We start from the raw sequence: 21,997 nt of genomic DNA, 5'->3' as shown, positions 1-21,997 counted from the left end.
GATTAATCAAAGTGTTGTTTTAATTTTGAATAACAGATTCCAGAAGGGGGCCTAATGCAATTTAGCAAGACTACTTTAAACATGTGCCTTTAGCTAACTTGACTGAACTATCCTAATAGCTCCTGTGTCAACAAATTCTTTGTCAGCACAAGCATCCTGCTCAGTCCTATTCACCCTTTCTGCTATAATTCCTTTTGATATGACATCTACAGCCCTTCACTACATGGATGTAGGCATTCTGCAATCAAACCCCCTTGCCCCATTGAGGTGTATAGAAGAGTATTTTAAAGGAAAGCAGTGCTGACTTTGGATTGCCTTGACACATAATGAGGTAGAACTGCAGACCTGATGGATGAGCAGTTCACACAGCTGCACAACCAGAGCAGTCATCTCATCAACCATCCTTCTTTATCTCTCAGAATCACAGAACATAAAACATAAATAATAGCAAAATTAAGCTCAAGGAGGAAATTAATACTAATTGAGGTAGAACAAAATTTAGGTCAAGTCTTACGGAATTCAGTTTCTCTTAATATCAGTGCTGTAACTAAATCCTCAGATAGCCTTGATTCTAGTTTATTTGTTTTTGTTTTTTTTGCACTGACCACAGGCTAAGAACCAAGGAGCCAGTCTTGACCAGCTACAGACAAAAGCACACAAGCCCGCTCAAGCAATATTGTTGCTCTCTCTACTCCTACAGTGCTCCAACAAGATACAAAGGTAGGGATAATGAACTATATAGAATTATACATGTACATTTTAAGGCCAACAAATAGTAGTTCCAGTGGGTGCAATTTTTAATACACTCAGTACCAGGAAATTATTCACAAGACATTTTACCTTGAGCTGCAATCATTATCTCCTTGACCCTCCTGTACTGGCTTAGCAGTAGTGTTAACTCCTCTATTCGACGGTCCTGTGAAAAGCATTAAATGAAATTTAGTTGCATATTTTCTGCCCTAAACAACAAAAGAAACCATGCTTAGAGTTATTGAAAAAGCTATTGAGAGATAATCCCTTCTGGAAGAACACTTGATTTTGCAACACTATTGAAAGTAACAGCTCTGCACTGAATTATTCGTGAAGCTGCACAAACCATTTGACAATTCATTTAAACACTACAAAACTACATTATCCAAAGAAATGACTTTTCCCTGTGAGCACATCCAGGTATTAGGTCATAAAAAACAGTACTTTATGTTCCCTTCAAATGCACTGCTCTGACCAGATCCCCCATTTACTGATGCAAGTTCTTAGGAATGTATACTATTGTACAGTCAATCATATAATGAAGGTGTCACTATCAAAGAAAAAAGTTATTTCTTGGTTTACTATCATAGAACAAGAATTAGCATTTTGTCAAGAATTTAAGCAGGGAAAAAGTACTACAAAAATAAGGAACACTTTATCTAATAAGTCAGTGGTACACATTTTATGAAAAGATTTCACTTTCTTTTTACATTATAATCTGAGCTGGGCACAACACTGCAGTTCAGGTCAAGTTTGGAAGACTAAGAGCTGCCAGAGATAAGAAAACCTGAGAGACTTTCTTGCTCTAGCAGAAAACAAGATTCTGCTCATTACAGGCTTTGCTTTCTGCTCTTCTCAGGAATCCCATGTACCTAACAAGTTCTGTGGCAGGTTAGCGAGGTCAGCCATGCTTACTACTAAAAATCAACCTTGTGACACAATCTCATGGGATAATCCAGACACCAGGGCACTACTGCACTTAAGGAAAGCAAGTTATTTAGATCTCTATGGAGGTTCAGAATCATAACTTCAGTTTTGTTACTTAGAAGTAAGATCATTTTCTCACCTTTTCTTCATTTGCAGCCAATAATGATTCCATTCCTATCTTCAGTCGTTGTACCTCTTGATCTAAAGATGTTTTTAAAACATTATGAGAAAAACACTTCCTATATTTAATGTAAATGGTATCTGCCTTGCAATCCTATGTCCTTACAAGTAACCCAAGCCATGTAAATTACTTTAAATTTAAAGCTTTTGAAAAGCTGAACTATTTAAAGCACCACAGAACATAAACATGCTGGGTCTGCTTGTAGCAGTCTACACAATGCTATTTCACAGTTCAAAATCCACGCAGTAAACAAATAAAAGAAACAATGAAGCTCATTTTGCAAAAATGAGGGGGAGTTTGCTGTTCTGTATTTGTGGAAATAAAAGTAAACATGACTGAAAATTCATTATATTCCACGTTGGAAAAACATTCTCCAGTTTATGAGAAGTAGTTCAAGAACTTTCTTTGAGGCTGAAAAATAGCAATAATTCATATTCTCGAATAAGGAAAATTTGTATATATTTTTCCTTAAAAAGTCTCAGTGTAAATAACTGAGTTAACATCTGCATCAAGAAGTAACACAGAATAGCCTTACACAAGACAGCAGTACAGCCCACATTCGGAGGTTATTAATGGTGTTGTAGTCAAAGTGACTCCACACAAACTTTCTGAAAACTGATAAGGCAGTTAACGATGTCAGCCCAACTTTGCTGAGCCACATCTTTCATTTTTTTCTCTACATAATACTCGTATCAGTTCCAACCTGTTTTGAAACAAGTACAGATGATGGAGACAGAACTGCTTTAACATCAGAATGCACCCATTTGTTTCACAGAGGACTGTGAAAAACAGATGTGGAAGGCATGAAGTCAAAGTGAGGAAAGAGTCAGCAGTGTAAAAGAACATTTTAAAATGTTCTACGACTAAATGTTGGTTTGAAACGTGATCAGCCATTTTCAAGGACTGTAATTGCTTTCTCTGGTAGTGATTCTGAAAAAATAGGCACTTTGTAATGATTACATTTTAAAACACGTAAAGGAACTTTGCAAACATTTCTCTTTCAAAAGAAAACGCTTAATGACACAAGACATGCACAGACACAGCCAAATCAAAAACTGAAGCCAGCAGACAGTGGGCAAGCAAGGGGAAATGTTTAAAAAGCCATAACAAATCATGGTGCTACTCATTTTGGTTCATAAACACTAGACTTCAAAAAGACCTTGTGTCGAGGTATTGTTAAGCACACAAAGCAAATCTTACTTAGAATATTTATAAGAATACCAAGTATGGAAATAGATTTGTATTCAGTTGGATTTACTTTTTATTTACTGCTCTGATTACTCAAAAATTTTGATACTCAAATGCTTTCCTTTGAGGAAGAAGGCTTTCAATTGAAGCCATCTTTCCAGGTATTGTAAAAAGAGGTAAAGGTGAAGTGTTAGCTTTGTTAACCTTGACAATGTCAGTTTGAAGTCCCAACTACCTGATTAGTGAGCTTTTGATTTATTTTCTGAAGTGAAATCTTACTGAACAGGGCAAGTAGCTGTCTGCTTGCAGCAAGCAGTGAAAGCAATTCCTCATGGATATTACAATTAGACTGTCAAATCTAAATGAACTTTGAATTACTGCTGCAGAATGCATTTGAGTTACCATTTGTGTGGAAGAACAGTGAGAAAAAGCCACAAGTGAATTGCAAGGCTTACGTTTTTCTTTTAGCCTTCTCTTATAAACTTCCTCTATGGTGGTAAATGGTGAGAGTCAAATAAAATATGTAGAAAAAGCACAGATTAGATAAGGTTTGCACTTTAATGAGAATACGCATTCTAATATACTAGAAAGAACGTTATTTTTCTACTTTATTTGAGAAAACTACCTGAAAATCTGATGAATCATTACAATTTTATTTTTTTTTTCCAAAACCATTATTACTACTGCACACCGTCTCTTTCCAAGTATAGTCTTAGTGTTTTCCTTAAGAGCTAGCATGAAGAATCTGTACAGAATCTTCTCCCACTGTAATCAAGGAAAACTGCACCTATCTTCAGCATGAACTGGAAAAGACTCACTGCTAGGAGCTGAAAGTCAATGAGCTCTCAACTTGTTGGCATACAGCTACCCGTCCCTTGAAATATCACAGCTTATTTGAGAACCTCATAGAAAATACAACGTTCTATTAGTAGTAGAGCCTGTTCACAAGACACTGCTGTTAGAGCAAGTAATTTGTAGTTAGGCATGCAGTACTTCACATGCACAAACTCTGCAAATGAATAAAATCAGCACTAGGTACATATTAAAGTTTCACAGAACAGGACTGTCACTGCTTCCAGATAAACAAGTCAAGTATACAGACTGTCCTCCTCCAGAAAAGAGGCATCTACAGTAATTACCGTAAGGAGACTTGGTGAGCACTAAGAGTGAGGGAGCACAGACCTCCTGAAGTCAGCTCTCAAACAAAGGCACTATTTCTAAACATCCACAAAAAAAAGCCAGTGCAGCTATCTGATACACCATGGTAAACCTGCACGCTGATCATCCTGCACTAAGAGTCTGTACTGTGGATGAAAAAGTTCACTAACTAATTAAGAAATGGCATGAAGGTTTTTCAAAACAATTTTGAAGGTATACACAAATATATATTCCTTCTCTGAAAAACGCTTTTAAAATTATACACAGAATCTCAGTTGAAAAAGTTTCTGTGGAATTCCCCTTCACTTACCTCTTTCTGCAACCTCGCTATGTGATGAGGTCCGAGAGAGCTGACACTGTAAGCGTTCAATTTCTGCATCTTTGAGAGCTAATTGCTCCTGGAGCTGGGCTATCTCAGCCTGAAAGAGAGCAAAACAAATTCAGAATAACATCATCATGGGTTCACTGTAATTTTTTTCCCATGAACTAGAAGATTTCTAAACAGAACACTGCTTTGAATTAAGTCCTTTTCCCAGCTTGGGACATTTAATAAACTCTATACAATCTTATGCATTCCCTGGTGTTCTTATACGGCTCCTCTCACAGAAGCTCCATTTTACAGTACAGTTAGCTTCAAGAGAGGCTTGTGACACAGGAAATGTTTTCTAGGATTCACATATGTAAGGAAACTCTACAACACTACAGGAAAGCTTTCAATACCACAGTGCTGATCATACAATATTGACTGTTATAGGGCAACTCCTGAGTTTTGCATGAAGACCACTATAAGACAGCAAAGCAATTTTATTTTATTTTAATATATTGTTTCTTATTCTAGTTAATACTTAATATAACTTGGAAAAAGTGATTCTTCAGCTTAAAATACAGTGACTCGTCACTCCTATTTATGATAAAAACTGTCAACAGCATCTTTTACTACATCGGTAACTAAGTTAAGATTTTCTTCAGCAGCCTGCTGTCCTTCATATTGAATCACTGCATTTCCACCAGCAAAAGCATGAAGAACTGGCTTCTAGTTTAAAGAAAAGCATTAAAACTCACTGATGCGTGACTCATCTTTCAAAATATAAAAATAAAGGCAGAAAAATGCAAGACACCAAACGTTAGCTGAACAGGATAAAATACAGAGTACAGTATGGACTACACAAACTTTCTAAACCAAGAAAGAAGCAGGCAGCTGGATGGCAGGAAGAGTTCACCACAATCCTGACTGCAATCCCTCGTGGAACAGAGGAATCTGCCTTGTTGCATCTCTGAGGGGCTCCTACACTTCCCAGTGACTAACATGCTTTTTATATCCAGTCATGGAAATACTCCAATTCCTCATCTAAGAAGCTGGAGCAACAGGATGACGAAACTGCAGACCTCTTAATACCAGACTTGAATATGCTGCTGCCAGTCTATTTGTTCTCATAGTTCTCTTAATCATCCCCCATTCTTTTCAATTTTTCAGTCCCTCTCATCTCTGTAATGATTTTTCTTCTTCCTCTCCCTCTCCCTCTCCCTTTCCCTGTACTTTCCCCCCCCCTTTCCTAGTTCTGTATCTTCCCCACTCAATAAGTGTTACTGTTCGTTGTTATTTTTGCTCTGCTTCTGCCTGTAATCTTCATGTGTCTTGGCAGCTGACCACATGCTGCTTAACAAACTATTTTCCTCAAGATCGTTCATTGCTGCCACGTCAGAGGAGACATTTACATGGATGTGGGAGCTTTTAACTTAATAAATAAATAATGATTAAAGTTATTAGAGCAAAATGTCAATATTCATTTAAAAATTCTACAAAGAAAGAAATGTTAATGCAGAAAGCAGCTATCTGTCATTTCTGGATCAAGCTTACAGCTATTACAAACACAACTCAGTTTAATAATCTAACATGCTTTTCCAAGATACAACCACAACAGTCAGTCGTCCATACAAGCAGCGATTATAATACTGCACACATGAAAGGTGATGCGAGGATGGAAGTGTTCCTTTGATCTAGAAAAGGGCTAAAAACTTAAAGTAGTATGAAAATGTAACTGTTTAACAATGAGAATGTTCAACCAGAAGAATAAGTTACTGGCAAAAATGGTCAAGTGTTTCATATGTTAAGCTCCTCTAGATTGAAATCCAACAGCTTTCCAGAAGCTGAGGTCAGCTCAGGTGTAAGCAGCTACATATGCTCTCTGATACCATCACAAAGTCAAAGCAGATTGTCTGCTGCTGTATGCTGGGCTTAACATCTAATACAGTTTCATGGTAAGCAACGCTCATCCAATTTTGCACATCTCTTCAATCTAGAAAGCACGTTCTGTATTGACTTGTCACCATTACACAAAGCAGGCACCTTCCCAGAACAAAATGCAAATATGTAGGAGACTGGAAATTAGAGGGAGGAGGGAGCAAAAGGCACAAAAAGAAGCTACAAAATCTGTACTCCAAAATACTGAATATATAGATGGTTCAGGGAAACCTGGTTTCATAATAGGCATTGACACTGCAACTAAAGTAAGTAACGATCATTAGTCAGTGTGTTTATGCCTTTCTAGCTGAAGTAAGTCTGTCATTAGCAATTGCTAAGCGTTCTCCTTACTTTAGTTGCTTTTAATTTCCACTCATATTGATTTCTTTCATTTTCCAGTTCTTCCACTTTAATTTTGAGGTGTCTGAGTTCCTGTAGCAAACCCTGCAATGGAAAAACAGGTAAATATATGGTTATTTAGGTAGATGTTAATTTTCCATAGTTATGAATTAAAGATCATGCATTAACTGTGTAGTAATGAACGCTGAACCATCCGATAAAAAAGTTGGGGTTTAGTCTTAACAGATAACAACTATTTTGAATAGAGAGATTATTCTAAGGAACAGTTTCCTCAAATTCTCCATCAGAAATTATGAGCAAATTTCTTGGTCCTATTAAGGAACACAGCTGACCCGGGGAAAGCTGAACGCAGAGAAAATGAGCCAAAAAAACCCACAACTACAGTCTCATGCAGAATTAACCATTGTTTTTTACTTGTTTGCTTTTGCTGCCATCTCAGGAAGGAATCAGAAACATATGAAACTCTTACACGAGTTATTTCTATTAAAGCAACAATCCTCCTCCCAAAGAAACACTTAAGCTACTTACCAAGAAAAACAACTCAGACTCATGCTTATTTTTTGGCACTGAATGCCACACACATACAGTTATATATGAGCATCAATATACTATCACAGTATTGCAACTTGGCAAACAGGGTTGCTGCAGACCAGAACTGCAGCAAACTCTTGTCTGTCTCTCTGACCTGTCCCTTCTCCCTTTCCATCAACCATATCTTAATATTCACTCTTGAGGGCAACATAGTGACAGACTGGAACAGGTTGCCCAAGGAGGTTGTGGATGCCCCATCCCTGGAGGCATTCAAGGCCAGGCTGGATGTGGCTCTGGGCAGCCTGGTCTGGTGGTTGGTGACCCTGCTCATAGCAGGGGGTTGAAACTGGATGATCATTGTGGTCCTTTTCAACCCAGGTCATTCTGTGACTCTCAACAGAAATTTGATGAGATCAATGAACTGAAGAATGGAAAAATTTGGAAGCAAAACCATGTTTTGGAGTCTTGTATACTTATATAGATTACACAACCATAGTATTATCTCACTAATGATCACTATGAATATTTGGAATGGACTTTTTTAGTCAGATCAATACCATTCAACCTTCAATTTAAGCAGTTTATGCGCAACAGCTTTTACTTTGACAAGTAGATTTGTTTTGACCAAATACAACTTGGATCTATAAAGTAAATTCAAGAATGCTTTTCTTATTACTGCTGATGTTAGAATCAGTAAAAATGTAATAGATCTGCTATTTTACAGGCATAAGGGGATTGTTTTTATAGAATATACTTCAGATAGACTTACCTGAATCTGCAGTTTATACTTGCGTTAAGCTTTTAGATATGCAGACACAAATAATGATCAGCGTTCAGAGGACTGGTTATTGTGAGGAAAATGAACAAACTATCAAACCATGCTGCATAGCAAACAAATCTCAGTGAAGGGAACAATAAAATAAGGCAGGGAAGGAGAAAACCAAACCAACCAACAAAACCACACCAGTAGCACAGACATACAAATTAGATGCAAATAATGTAAAACCTGAGAGAGGTGATGGTTCTTTTAGGTGTCTGTGCTTTAGTAGCCAAGAGAGCAATGATGACCAAATTTGTCCTAGTGACTGGGTAGAAGATGAGGGGGCAATTTTTTGTTGTTTTTGTCTTGGTAGTTTTGACAACCACCTCTCTCTTACTCCTACTCATGAAAGCCAGAAGGATTAATGCCACTAATTCACAACATAACCCTGGTTAGCAGAATTTAGTTCCTGCAAAGGAAGAGGCAACACACAGGCTACTGCTAACGTATACTTCTCGTACATCACACTGAGAGCAATTCTTCTGGCCGAGCGTCTCTACCACTGATCTTGGGCTAGACTGAGGACCATTAGGTGTCACATTGGATTTCCTATCTTGGGATTTTCTTTCTTGGATTCTACTATTAATTTCCAGCTGTAGTCTACACATCTGCTCCTGTAGCTCACTTATCAGGTTCACTACTGACTGAAAAGATGGGAAGAAAAAAAATAAATAAAAGACAGGTGAGAAAGAAAAATGCAGACAATATGCAAAGAGGTATTTGTACAGCTGCAGCATAGAGAAATACAGAATGCATATTAGAGGCAGCCTAAAAATACAGTGCGTTCCCTTTCTGGTAAAACATTTGAATGGGTGTAAATCTGGACTTTGTATAGAGCTACTGATTAGATATAGAACAGAATCTGTGTTCCAAATCAATACATGACTTCTCAGTTCATCCAAGCGAAGTAAACTTAATGAGATTAATCCATCTCCCACAGGAGTAAAAAAGCTTTTAATGGACAAAAGATAAAGTATATATACACATTTTTATTCTTCATTATCATACATACAGGTCTTGTAATCCCTTTCTTTTAAGCACTGCTTGTCTTTGTCAGAAAGCACCTTTAAACCAGACATTAAACCACAGGTCAAACAAGATGCACAGACTGGTAATTGCTGTGGGTGTAGCACAGTGGAGTTCAGAACCACTGCTGATGCTGCCACTTCTCTGACCTATGTTCACAAAGGCGATGGGAAACACTGTATACACACCGACTTCCTTCAGGGAACACTTGACAGCGTACAAATGGAAGAAATCTATATCCCAGTGAAGAATAATTTAGGATTATGGAAGAGAAAAAGATAAACTCCAGAGGCAATGTATGCCTCACAGCTGTTCCAGTTTATAGGTGAAAAAGTAATCTCATTTTTTGAGATTCCTTCACAGCACAATAAATCATTAATATTACAAACCCCATCATAAATTTGATTCAGTTGAGGCAGCATGGTACACTCCACAGAGCTGTGCTGTGTCAAAGACCAGCAAGCATTTTTTGGCTCATTGACTCAAATTTCTCTGAAATGGCAAGTAACTGTGCACTAGGTATTTAATTCAGAAGTGTTCACAAAACAAACACAACACACTTTCCAACAGGGTACAGCAAACTTCAGATCCTTGGCACAAAAAACCAACCCCAAAAATCACAAAAATTACCACGTGACAGAAAATAAAAAATAGGAGGACAGAATAAGGGCTGTTAGCAAGTTGAAATGAGCACTTATTCCTGAAGCCTCCTGGTAATAATAGGTTGTCTCTTCTGTCCGTGTTTGGGTAAGGAGAGCATCTGGGCTGCAGGTAACCACCTGACTGTGTTGCTTTCATAAATTGCTAACACTGATGAAACACACTCCTAAGATTTCTAAGGTTCCTCAGGTAAGAGAAGTTGCACAAATGCCCTCAGGTGGGATCTCAGCAACCTTCACAGCATCATGGCAGCAAACAAGAGAATATTATTCCACATAAAGGGAATTCAAGCGACAAAGGCAGGAGTGAGATCGTCCATTTACAAGTGGCTATTCTCCTGGCTCCTGTGCTATAACTAAATGCCATTATAAATTTAGCATGTGCATTCGAAGAGCCAAAGACAAGTGGCATTCAGCCTGAAATTAATACCTTTCAGAGCCAGAAACTCAACAAACTCTTTGCTGCTAACTAAAACTAAACCACAGCTGCATAAGATAAACAGAAATGAATCCGACTGATTAAGACTCATTCATATTTAGAAAAATATCTTAATTTGCTTTGTTTCTCTTCAACCCAACCAGAAAAATAATTATATAGAAAAATTCTATGTGACTGGAAACAGCTGCTGTGAAATAAGTCGATATAAAATTAAGAGTATAAAGGAAGTATGTTTTAGCTGACTTGTTCCACAATTTCACATCTTGTTTTAAACTTTCACTAACTTGCCAATAGCAGTACTTAGAAATGGCAGAGAACCATGAATTCTAATTAACAGGCAGCTTAAAATAGTTTGACTTCAAGATGCCTCTGTAACATGTGCAAGAGGGAAAACTGTACTATTCTGATAGGAAGAAAACTATGAAATCACTGTTCTGCTCACCTCTGTCAGTCCTAATCTTAGTCTTGAAAGCAGCAGTGGGGCCAAATGCAGCATAAGAGAGAGGCTGCGTCACCCACAGCTTTGTTCCACTGGTGTAAAAATACTAACTGCAATTTCATTTGACATATTACACACTGTAAGAGCCTGCTGAAGTCACCACAACATTCAGAGATACAGTGACAGGAAGATTAATTTCATTCAGTCACTGTCAGTTTGGAGAACAGTGTCATCCAAGAAATCAGGTTACCACAGCACTATTATGTATGCATAAACAAGACCAAACTAAAGGTAGATCCCTTGCTTACTTAAGAATAGATTACTCACTTGAAAGTCATAGCCAGGCAGTGAAGGCTCAGAATTTCAAATTGCACTATCATGAAATATAAGCAGAATTTGCAGTCCAATAGTATTAAGAAAATATAGAAATACATTTCACTGTGAAGTCTGAAACTATGCTTACATTGAGAATTAACAGAATGTAATAAAAAAATTAAAAATATAATAAATAATAAAGGGAGCTGAAGTAGACAGAGTTAAAGTGTTAGAACTCAAGCAGGCATTCAGTTGAAGCCCCTGTTTATGTTGACAGACTGGCTTAACATTTATTCATGGCAATTTGAAATAAATACATAAAAGGGCTCAACATGCAAACTGAAAATACTTTTTATTTCTTACCGTTTTAGATACAAGAGCCATTTTCCTTGCTTTGTATATGTAAGGCTTGCAACTTTCAACAGGCCAGAAATCTAATCACATGTTGAGGCAATCAATAATTCATAGCATATTTAACACAATGATTCTCAACTTTTCCATCAGATTAGAATCCTTTTCCATCTCAAGAGAGCATTTCCTATCACTTAGAAATACAGCAAAGGCTTCTAGACCAATAGACCTAAACTTTTCCATCCCAGTAGGCCACACATCCTGCTGCAGTAGCAGAAGAATTTCACAATCCACAGCCTCACCTTCATCACAGCCCCAGACCTACTGAGTGCTTAGAAGCGTTGTCAGAGCAAATGCAATGAAAGCTTTGTTGCTTTCCAGGAGTCAGGCTGATGATATTTCAGGATGTCCTGAAATAACAGCTTCTTCCCTGAATTCAACATGTAATGGGAAGCACTGAAGGCCTCTCAGAAAGATAGCAGCCAGGAACAGGCTCCCACCTGTAGCAATTACATGCTGCACAGACCTGTTTAGATTTTCAGGTAGTTCGACACTGCTCAAGCCTTCCTTAAGCAGGATGCCAGTAATTATGGGTGAAAGAGTATGAGAAGGCCGTGGACAGCAAAAACAGCAGCTGGTGCCTCTCTCGCTTACAAACTCAGCCAGAAAATGCTCTCTCTAAGCAATCTTTTAATCTCTAAAGAAAACCTCAGAGGACAACTAAGTCAAAAAACAAACACACCCCAAACTTATGATGTCACTGCAGGTAAATTACTCGGTAGAATATTTGATAAATGTCTATCAACATTATGGAGAGCAAACTGTTTTGTAACACTGCCTGTATTTCAGCTTCTTTTAAGACAACATAGAACAAAGTCTTTTTTCACTTAACAAAGTACAAATCTCGTCCAAACCACGGCCCTACTAATCCTCTCCTGTCAGGTAATCCTATCAATCTATATGGTCTCCATACAGGAGATTGCACTTCATCTGAATTACGGTCTTCCACAATCCCTTTCCTCTCCTGTTCCCACCTGCTGCTCACTACACAGAGGTTTTTATAGAACTGTACTCCATAAAACAAACAGACCTTCATTTGATTCCAATTTCATACTCCCTTAACCAAGACAGTGACAAATGAAGCTGTTTTGACATTCAGAACTTACCAGTTCTGAAGGAGAAAAACGATTAGAATTTCTTCCAATGCAAGTGATTTTCCCCCCCACCCCACTAAATATTTGCTATGTAAACACAAGGGATGGGGATTATTTGAGGAAAACACCCTGCTCCTTGCCTGTCTCTCCCAACCATCATGAACGCATTAAAATTACTGAGGGCCTCTGCATACAAGTTTCTGTAGCATCCCTGATACTGCTAAACTTATTGTCTTCTTTGTTACAAGAAACATAGAAATAGACTCAATAGGCTTCAAACAGCCATGCCTGTGGAAAGGAAAGAGTTAAGTGAAAAAAAAACACAGTGTGCTGCTGGAATGGACTTTGAGTCTTGACTAAAGCCAAACAGCAAGCTCTGAAACATAATGAGAGAGGAAAAGAAACCACATCCCAAAAATGCATAATCATATTCCTCGCTGAATTCACAGGACCAAGAGTACAGATGGTGCTCTAAGTACAGGAGGTCTTACTGCATGCTGTTTCCAGCTCAACATCTCAGGTGTATGACCAGAGACACACAACAGAAAAATAATTAACAAGAAAGAAGCAGCTCACCTCAGCTTTGTTCTGTTTCTCTTCATATTCACTCTGTTCCTTTTCCATGCCAACCAGTTTAATCTTCAAGTCTGAAACTTCAGCCATTAAATCTAATTTCTGAGTCTCTAGTGATGTTCGACTTAGCAGCTCCTGAAAGCAAATCAGAATATTTTCCCAAGTTATTTTCATTTGAACACTGGCAGAACGCTGTGTGATTTGCTGGCAAACTCTTAGGTCTCTACCCCTTTGTTTACACTTTCAATACAAAAGCAGAATGGTTTTCTTCTTCAAAAGCCACATCTACTACTACTTTACCACACAAAAAGTGCTGAGATAGAAATGATGTAATCATTTACTGCAGGTAGAAAAAGTAGCCAAAAGAGTGCAGAGCGATCAGCTAATTCACACATGAAAGCAAATTTCTCTCTCCCTCTCCTCATGTTGTGTATACTTTGAACTGTTTGAACTGCATGTTTCTCAAACTCTGCAGTTATTTTCACCTACATATTCTCCTGTGCTAATCACTAAATCACCGTTCTCCTCCTCACTTCAACACAATGTCTGGCACAGAGTCAATCCCTGTGCAAGACATGAAATCAGAAAATGATACTAAGGCTGAACTACCACAGTGCTACACAATGCCACATAAAGACCTTCAGGTGACACACTGCGGAATGGCTGACTACTTCCTAAGGTACTCAGACTAAGCCATGTTTTAGTATTATAATGCAAAGTTCTACAACATTTTATTACGTATTATTAAGCACAGGATATGCTGAAGCACAAACACTGAACCAAAGCAGAGTGCCAATGAAAAACAACATTTCTGCTGTCATGCTAACAGTGCATCAAAAGTTAATACTGTATGGCACTTGGTAACTTCGCAAGAATATGAACTTCGGAGGGAACAGAATTGAATGAGAAATGCTGTGATATAACAGGAACCTAAATGCAATGTCAGATCTGAGTAACACCATAAACTAGAAAACAACTGGCCATGCTTGTGTGTCCCAAGTTCATTTTTCAGATTGCAGAGACGGGCATACTTTTGGAGGGATGGTATCACCGTGTTTGGAAAACATCCCACATTCACCTTTATTGCAGTTTCCAAGTTTCAGTTTCCAAGAAGGCCAAAACCAAAAATCTTTCAACATTTATCAGAATATACTACCCAAAATCACCTCTCTTGGCCTCTGATTTCAAAATGAGAAATCCATTCTGAACTTTAAGTCTTACTGAACATTCAGTATCTAACTTTCCACGTGCCTAGCTGCTTTGGTGGAAGACCTTCGGTTTCAGAAAATAGGCAGCTTGCTCCAAAAGCCACAGAATGTGGCTTGTCTTTCATATTGCTATTTCTGCTGCTCAGATGTGCCACCCACTGTGCCAACATCCACCATTTGGTCTTCATAAATGTTCAGCCAGCACCAACTTTTTTTCATGGAAGAATTCAGTAACACACTTTTGCTCCACCCGCACTTCCACATCAGATGCCATTCTGTCAGACTGTCCCTCTGCTGCATCTGTCACAGCAACAACGTCATGGGATGCTGGCGGGAAGGTTCAACCTCTGCTGTCATGCCACCAACATCTGCCTCTGAGTCATGAGCCAATGCAACAAAATAGGGGGCATTTTTGGAGCAGTCTTCATACATACTAGTTTTTAGCTTGCTTTGTGTTTTTAATTTGATGGTAATTCATAACTCACATTGATGTTTTGGTCACATTAAGTGTACTGAGGAATTACAGCAGATTCTGCTTTGGATTACATGGAAAGTGACGTAGAATTTGCATAGTTATTCTGGATCTGTACTAATGTTACTGAGAGTTCAAGAACTGCCCTTTTGATCAATACCCTTTTCTCATCTCTTACTCTTACACAAGCTGTATAACATGTTGTATGCTACCATTTAGAGCCAAGGAAGCCACAAGCATTATTTTAAACACAACGTTGTAAAAGTTCACTTGGAACCCAAATCTGCTTTACACATAAATTGTTTGAGTCTGCTGGGGAATACTGCCCAAATTAGAAATGGTACTAAACTTGCAACTGCATTGCAACACCAGTTATCTCAGCCACCCACTATTCCCAGTGTCATGCCCACTCCTGCTGACAGTGACAATGGTATTTGTGTATGGGTGGGAAACAAACAGATGCAGCCCCGGCCTTTTTCCTTTTTCTTTTTTTTCTTTTTTTTTCTCTTTCTTTTTTTTTCTTTTTCTTTTTTTCCTGACCTTGAACAGATGAAGTTAAGGAACAATCAGGAAAAGATCATTCAGTTCTAAGAAGAGGACACCTACTGAAATCCCAGTGCTGGTTAATTCCTGCACATATGATTACAAACTCAAAAAAGAGCCCAAACCCTTTAATATTCCAGGAATAAAGGACTACATCTCCACTAACTTGCACAAATTCTAGCTCAGACTGGAATAGCCTCTGTACAGCTGGTAACACTGAAGGCTTGTAGAGATTAACATACAGCTATAAATGAGAATTTGGATATGGAAGTAGGGACACAACATCAAAGAGGCTGGCAGGATGGAGTGACTTGAGCCTCACCTCACTGACAGGCTCTATTCGCTCTTGAACTGAAATAACATTTAGATCACTTTTTTTTTTTTTTTTTCCCTTTGGCATTGGCATAGAATTTGATGATGCAAGGGGAAGATTTCTTAATAAGTCAAGGACACGGCATCCATCTAGACATTTTCAACAATAGAGCTATCCTTTGAGGGTTCTGCCTGTTATTACTGCTTAGTTTTTTAACAGACTCCTAAATTAAACTTGTTTGTGCAACAGAGGGTAATACCTCAGCCCTGTCCTGAGTTCCATAGTGAATTCCATGTGAATATTAAGGCGCTACCTGGTGTGACTGAGCATGAAGGCAGCTTCTATTTATTTGTTTTAAACTCAAAAATTTAGTTTGTTCTGAAGATGGACGATTGGATCCTCATCTTGTGTAAACTGGCATGAATCTCTTGCCTTAAAATAGACAAAATAGCTAGCTAGCCCTGGTTTGTTTTCAAGGGATCTACACTGATTTAAAACAGCTGACAATTTATCTTGCATCTGAAGTGTCTAACTTTTGCTTTGAAAGAAAGTGCCATTTTAAGTAAATGTCCCCTCTTGAAATGGATATAACATCTGGAAGCAATTATTTTCCTCTTCAAGCAGATGCTCACAGAGAACAACTCATTAGAGAATGTGACCCATTCTCTACAGAGAAATTATAGTGTATTTCAGTGGTATGATGCAACATGAAGCCAGCCAGAAAAAATATGCAATTGTAAGAAAAGAAAATACAAATTTATGTTACTGGTTTTAAAGCAAAAAAGATAATATAAGAGAGGGAAAAAGGCAATTTGGGCTGCAGTAGCTTTAGGAGGATCTTAAAGATCAGACATACAGAACAGAAATAGAACATGGTACGCATACTATGAAACCCTATGTATAATAAGCACGTTACTTGTTTTTAATTTAATAGGTACTGAAGTGTAATTTATTTTCTTGAAGTTCTTTTTTTAAAACTATCAACTTTAAAAATTAAGGAAAAAATATTCTAGAATAGCACAGTTACAAAGATGAGCTTTATAGAACCTGCAATCTGTATATCAGATGAATCAATGCACACCAAACTACAGCCAAACAACTGTACTTTTAAATTCACACTGTATGCTTTTCATTTAATCACGCTTTTCAGTATTCTCAGTGAAACTGAAGCATGCAATGTGTCTCACTTTCAGATTTCGCTGGCTTAGATATGTATATTTATTATAAAGCTGCTTATGAAATTTAACATGACAGAAAATAGTCTAGAAAAAAGCACTGCTCTGTTCTGGGTTGTTTCATGCACAGTAAATTACAGGACATTTAGCAGTCTGCAAAACAGAAGATCACATTACACTTATTTATAAATCATAAATAAGATTTAGTCAAGTGGACAAAAAAAAAACACCAAATCCCATTTTGCACTTGTATGAAATGCAACACTCAAAAGTTCCTTACTTCTCATAGTCCTTAAAGCAGCCGAGAGAGAGAGAGAGAGAGAGACAGAGGCAGAACCACCTACCTGGTAAGCAAAATTCAGCAAGAACCACTGCCAGTGAAGACTGCACTTTCTAACTGCTATGTGTCAGCTGTGGTGGAAATAAGATATTTGTTTAACTGAAAACACAGCTGACAGCAGTGTTCATGTGTAATCGCCATGAAATGGTGCAAGTCAGTAGCCGAGAGTGAATTACAGCCCTCCAATTCATCATTTGTCTATTATATAGTTAAGCAACAGAAATAACTTCCCAGCACACTGACAACCCAAACAGCCCTTTGCATACATCTGACAAGCAGATGTGCCTGTAACAGTTAAATAGCAAAGCGGTGTATTGCTCACCTGTATAGATAAGCTGCACTTGAGAGCACACTCTAAAAATCTCAAGCCTTATAACCAGAGCAGCCCAGAGCACGTTTCAAACTCTGAAACACTAAGCCAGCAGCTGGCAAGAAGTTACTGCATGTTATAAACAAGTGCTGAAATTCATTTAAGATCAGATAACTCAGGCAATTGAAAGCTGAAGGAATGAACCTTGCCAGCCAGCAAAGTTCCTGAGAAGCAAACAGATATATACCAGATTTGAATTGTGCAAAGAAGATAGGATTCTTGCTTCTTCGAGTACAAGACAACAGCAAAACCAGAACAGGTACACGCTAAAACACACCAGATTCAAGTTCTTACTCTTGTATAGCCCCTCCCCGCATTTCTTTAATCCAATGTTTTTTACAAAGAGTCTCCACTGTGCCTCACCAAGTCTTTGTCTACCACACATTCACCCACTACATACACCCAGGTAGAAGCCGGCCATAAAATTACATCAGAGAGAAGGAAAGCACTGAAATTAACGCCTGTTTGCATTTAATTATTTCAGTTTCCACGTGTCTAAGACAGAAAGAACCCCAAGGCCAAGTCCTTTGTACTTTGCAACAGAATTTACTTGATGGAAGACAATTAGGTTTATGCAATGCAGCCATCTGACCAGTCCTTCAGGATTTGGTGCAGGTCTGGTACAGGGCAGACACTGCCACACAGATCAGTATATTGGCAAAACTTTGATAGGCAAAACAAACATAGAGCTTCAGTGGCAACTAGTATCTGTTAAACCAATTAAGTGCGGAACAGGAATAGCAGAGTAAGTGTTTTTACTCGTGGTAATTACTATACCAAATGCACTTAAGCTGTGGAGGTGAAATCTCTAAGTGTAGAAAATTCCCTTTTCAAACTGAATTAGCACAACTGACGAGAACAACAACAATAGCACCAAAGCATTTACATGATACACAGCTAGTGCTTTCTGATAGATATGGGCCAAAACTTTATCAAGCAAAATTTACTTTTGCTTTCCCATCGTGTTCAACATTCATATGCAGTACAAATATCTTAGAAATGGACTGTCATAGTATAAATGGGCTTTGTAACATAATTCTAGGAGTCTGTATTTTATTGTTATTATTTTGAGACAAATTCTTTTCTGTCTAAGGTGCAAGAGAGCTAATAATTCACACTGGTAGCAGTTCCATATCTTTTACACGCTCAATGGCAAAATTGGAAGGCAATCCAGAGAAACCAAACTGGGGCATTGTTCTCAGATGGCCTCCAGAAAGTTTTCTCTTACCTTTGAGTATGACTGAAGGACAAGGAAACAGTACTCTTCGACCATAATGCAAGGATACCTAAGGACTGATATCAAGTTTTGCCATCAGTTTTCATGAGCCAGACCTACTTTGTTTTTAAGAAAATGCAAATGTCTTCAAGACAGTAAATGTTTCTTATTTTCTGCAGTAGCAGAAGCATTCTCACATAAGCAAAATGTTGAGTTTGATATTGTAGCATTGCGAGTCAGAGAGACACAGAGGTGACATCTTCTGTTTTATAAACGGATCAGCCAAATGCGCATCCAACGCCTACCTTTATGACATGCCTTGCCCTCTTCTGTGAGCTGGTTCAATTCAGTAACAGAGGGGAAAACAAAACAACCAAACATCCCCTTCTTTTTATAACTTTCCTTGCTTTCTCCACAATCATTGGGTCAAAATTAGGGTGAGCATGAGAGTCAATATAAAATAAGTTATAGAAGCACATTATTTAAGAACAAAGAACAAAACATATTGAGGACTTTTTTTTTCTTTTTCTTTTTTCTTTTTTTCTTTCTTTCTTTTTTTTTTTTTTTTTTTTTTTTTTTGGTATTAGGGAACAGATGATTTCTTATCCTCTAAGTGTCTGTTTTCAGTGAGGACCATTGCTCCCTCCTCTTAGACAGACTGAGAATCACCATTTCTTCCAAAGAACCAGCAATCCCTGTTGCTGCTATTCAGCGTTTAAGATGCCCACCCTAAATGTTGAACGGCCATTTTTATGTAATTCAGATAAAGTTTGTTCTAGCTGCATTTCAACAGTGTTTCCATGATAGCTTTGTAGCTGAGTTCAAAACAACTGCATAAATCATAAGCCAAAAGGATTTTAGCCAGTAACCCCACCCATACAAAGTGGGCAAGTCTCAGCATAGATGTAGCAAAAACTATTTTGCAGGGTAGCATTACACGCCCTTGCTGTTGTGGTACCACCAGATACCTTTTTAAGCAACTTCATTAAGTTGCCTGAAGAAAAAATATTATTTTTGTTTTTAGTGTAGCATCTCAGGGGTGGAATTTTGTAACATTTCTTATAGTTACCAAATTCAAAAGATATGGCTTACCCTGGACACAAATATACTACTTCACAAATAAGTAAATACTATGCTGTGCCTATTCATACTGCAGTTAGCCTAGTCCTATGAAAAAAAAAAAAAAACAACACATGAAAAATTTTCCTAACGTAAGGCAATTATTTTCATTTATTTTCCCATTTAGAAGAAGCCGTTGACTTAAGTTCACAAAGTTAAGAATCAGCGTAGCTCATTGGATTCTAAATAAACAAGCAGATGCAAGAAAGATTGGATTTACAATATAACTCAAGAGAATAATAGAAGTCTTCCAGGAAAGCAAGACTATCTATACTCATAGTTAGGACTGGATGATTATTTCTTATTACAAACAAGTTAGTTTACAGTAAAAAATAAATACTGTCTGATTGCCCTTGAAAGATCAAAAAAAAAAAAAAAAAAAAAAGCTTTTTTTTTACTGGAAAAACATAATGTCAACCTTAATATCTTTCATTTATTTGCTAACTGCCATGGGCTTTTGTACAGTACAATGGAAATCAGTGGCTAACAAGATCTTGTATAGATTAAAACAGGAACCCTCTACACTCTGCTCTGCCTCCCTGAAGTCTGAACACATTTTCATAATTTAAACAGTTACTGCTCGTTGAATTTCACTTCAGACATACAAATTAAATGTATCTGCTGGTTATATTTTCTAAAATGTCTCCTCCTTTAAGTAAAGACTAAAACTTTTCTCATCTGTAATCATTTTGGGTTGCAACAGTTCTGTGAGACCAATTTTGTTTTCTTTTGGTGAAGAGCTTTAACTGAAAGAGGTTTAGGATACAGGTTTACCAGATGGAACACTACGCATCCTTCACATTCCTGGTCTAGATTTTAAAGGCTATTTATAGTTTTAAATCTATTTTCAATATCCACGTACTGTATTACCAGCAGATTATCTGCATATGTAGTAACTTGTCTTGATAGAGACCCAAGATTGCACATGGAAAGTTCTTTCTCGTTCACAGACCTGTCAGCTGTGAAGTAACATGAAATGTAAGATACTTATTGTTCATTCATTCTCCTCAATATATGCCATGAAACAGCACCAATAAATTAAACCACAGAGGCTGAAATTATTGATTGAAATAATGAAAAGTATCTTCATATACTTCTTGAATTTTCAAAAATAAGGGGAAAACTCCTAAATGAAGCAAAAATTATCATTGAACCGAATTTGACACAGTAATTCATTTCAATGCACTAATTTTTCTGCTTTAAAGATATAAAAAAACTGAAACTATTTAAATAAAACTTCATAAACCTGTAACTGCTACGCATATTAGGTACACATAACCTGTCTAACCAGTTACTCAACCACGTCCAAATTTAGTTCGTCAGCACAGTACAAATAACACACAATGGTTTCATTTTACATGCTGCCACATACGGCATTATGCAACCAGCCAATAAAACATTTCTGCAACAGGAAAACAAAGAAATATTTATTGCAAAAAAAAAAGTAGTTTGCGAAGTAGCAAGAGAACAATAAAAAGAGGCAATTCTTTTTCTGTTTTCTCTTGCAACCAAAGGGACTCCCACATGCAGGCAAATGGAGAAGGTATGATCTCATCTTTCTCAAAGGAGATTATGCAAAAAGCTTTCCAATCTAGATCTTTACCTGTTGAAGCATTTCTTCTGTAGCATTCAATTTCAACTGGTGCCCCTCAAGACAGATTTCTAAGTCCCGTATTTTCTCTCCTTGAGCTTCTACTTGGTCTGTAAGAACGCTCACCTGTAATTTGAGAAGAGAAACACAATGGTACTGAACTGACACTAAATAAGTTTGAATTACCTTATACAGTGAACATTCAAATGCACACTTTTACTGTGAATTCCCTTTTATAGTCCTCAGTTGTTTCATACTCTTCCATAACTTGCTCTATTGAAATAGACAACTCTCCATTCTCTTGTACGAATAGTTTGATTCAACTCCTGCCTGCTTAAGTAGGTGTTTTTTTTTAGTGTATGGAAGAATGTTTCTAGAAGAGCTAGAAGACTACTTATAGGTAGCCTGAGTCAGTTCGCGTACAAGTCTGAACAATCAGAAAGCAGTAAACAAGCATACAGTATACTGAAATTACTTCAAGTGGTCTTGAAACACACATCGCTATGTCAGGTTCTATTGGCACTATGTTCCCCTAAG

General features: G+C 37.6%; 1 protein-coding gene across 12 annotated transcripts in view; it reads right to left on the bottom strand.

Moving 5' to 3' along the window:
- The window catches only part of PPFIBP2 (PPFIA binding protein 2), a 90,024-nt gene that overhangs the window by 18,384 nt on the left and 49,643 nt on the right, over nucleotides 1–21,997 (bottom strand). For 6 of the 12 annotated variants that reach the window (XM_015863951.2, XM_015863948.2, XM_015863949.2 and 3 more), the window contains 8 exons: nucleotides 21,473–21,586; nucleotides 13,117–13,248; nucleotides 8,619–8,801; nucleotides 6,798–6,890; nucleotides 4,515–4,623; nucleotides 3,502–3,534; nucleotides 1,817–1,878; nucleotides 841–916 (listed from right to left, as the gene is read on the bottom strand). In XM_015863951.2, coding sequence (XP_015719437.1) covers nucleotides 841–916; nucleotides 1,817–1,878; nucleotides 3,502–3,534; nucleotides 4,515–4,623; nucleotides 6,798–6,890; nucleotides 8,619–8,801; nucleotides 13,117–13,248; nucleotides 21,473–21,586 — 802 coding nt within the window. Of the gene's footprint in view, nucleotides 1–840; nucleotides 917–1,816; nucleotides 1,879–3,501; nucleotides 3,535–4,514; nucleotides 4,624–6,797; nucleotides 6,891–8,618; nucleotides 8,802–13,116; nucleotides 13,249–17,168; nucleotides 17,261–18,762; nucleotides 18,828–21,472; nucleotides 21,587–21,997 lie in introns of those variants that run through there. The other 6 variants (XM_015863952.2, XM_032445197.1, XM_015863953.2 and 3 more) reach the window with 4 other exon arrangements.

The sequence above is a fragment of the Coturnix japonica genome, chromosome 5 (assembly GCF_001577835.2).
Source record: "Coturnix japonica isolate 7356 chromosome 5, Coturnix japonica 2.1, whole genome shotgun sequence".
NCBI classification, from domain to species: domain Eukaryota; kingdom Metazoa; phylum Chordata; class Aves; order Galliformes; family Phasianidae; genus Coturnix; species Coturnix japonica.
This window is presented reverse-complemented; position numbering and strand designations above follow the sequence as displayed.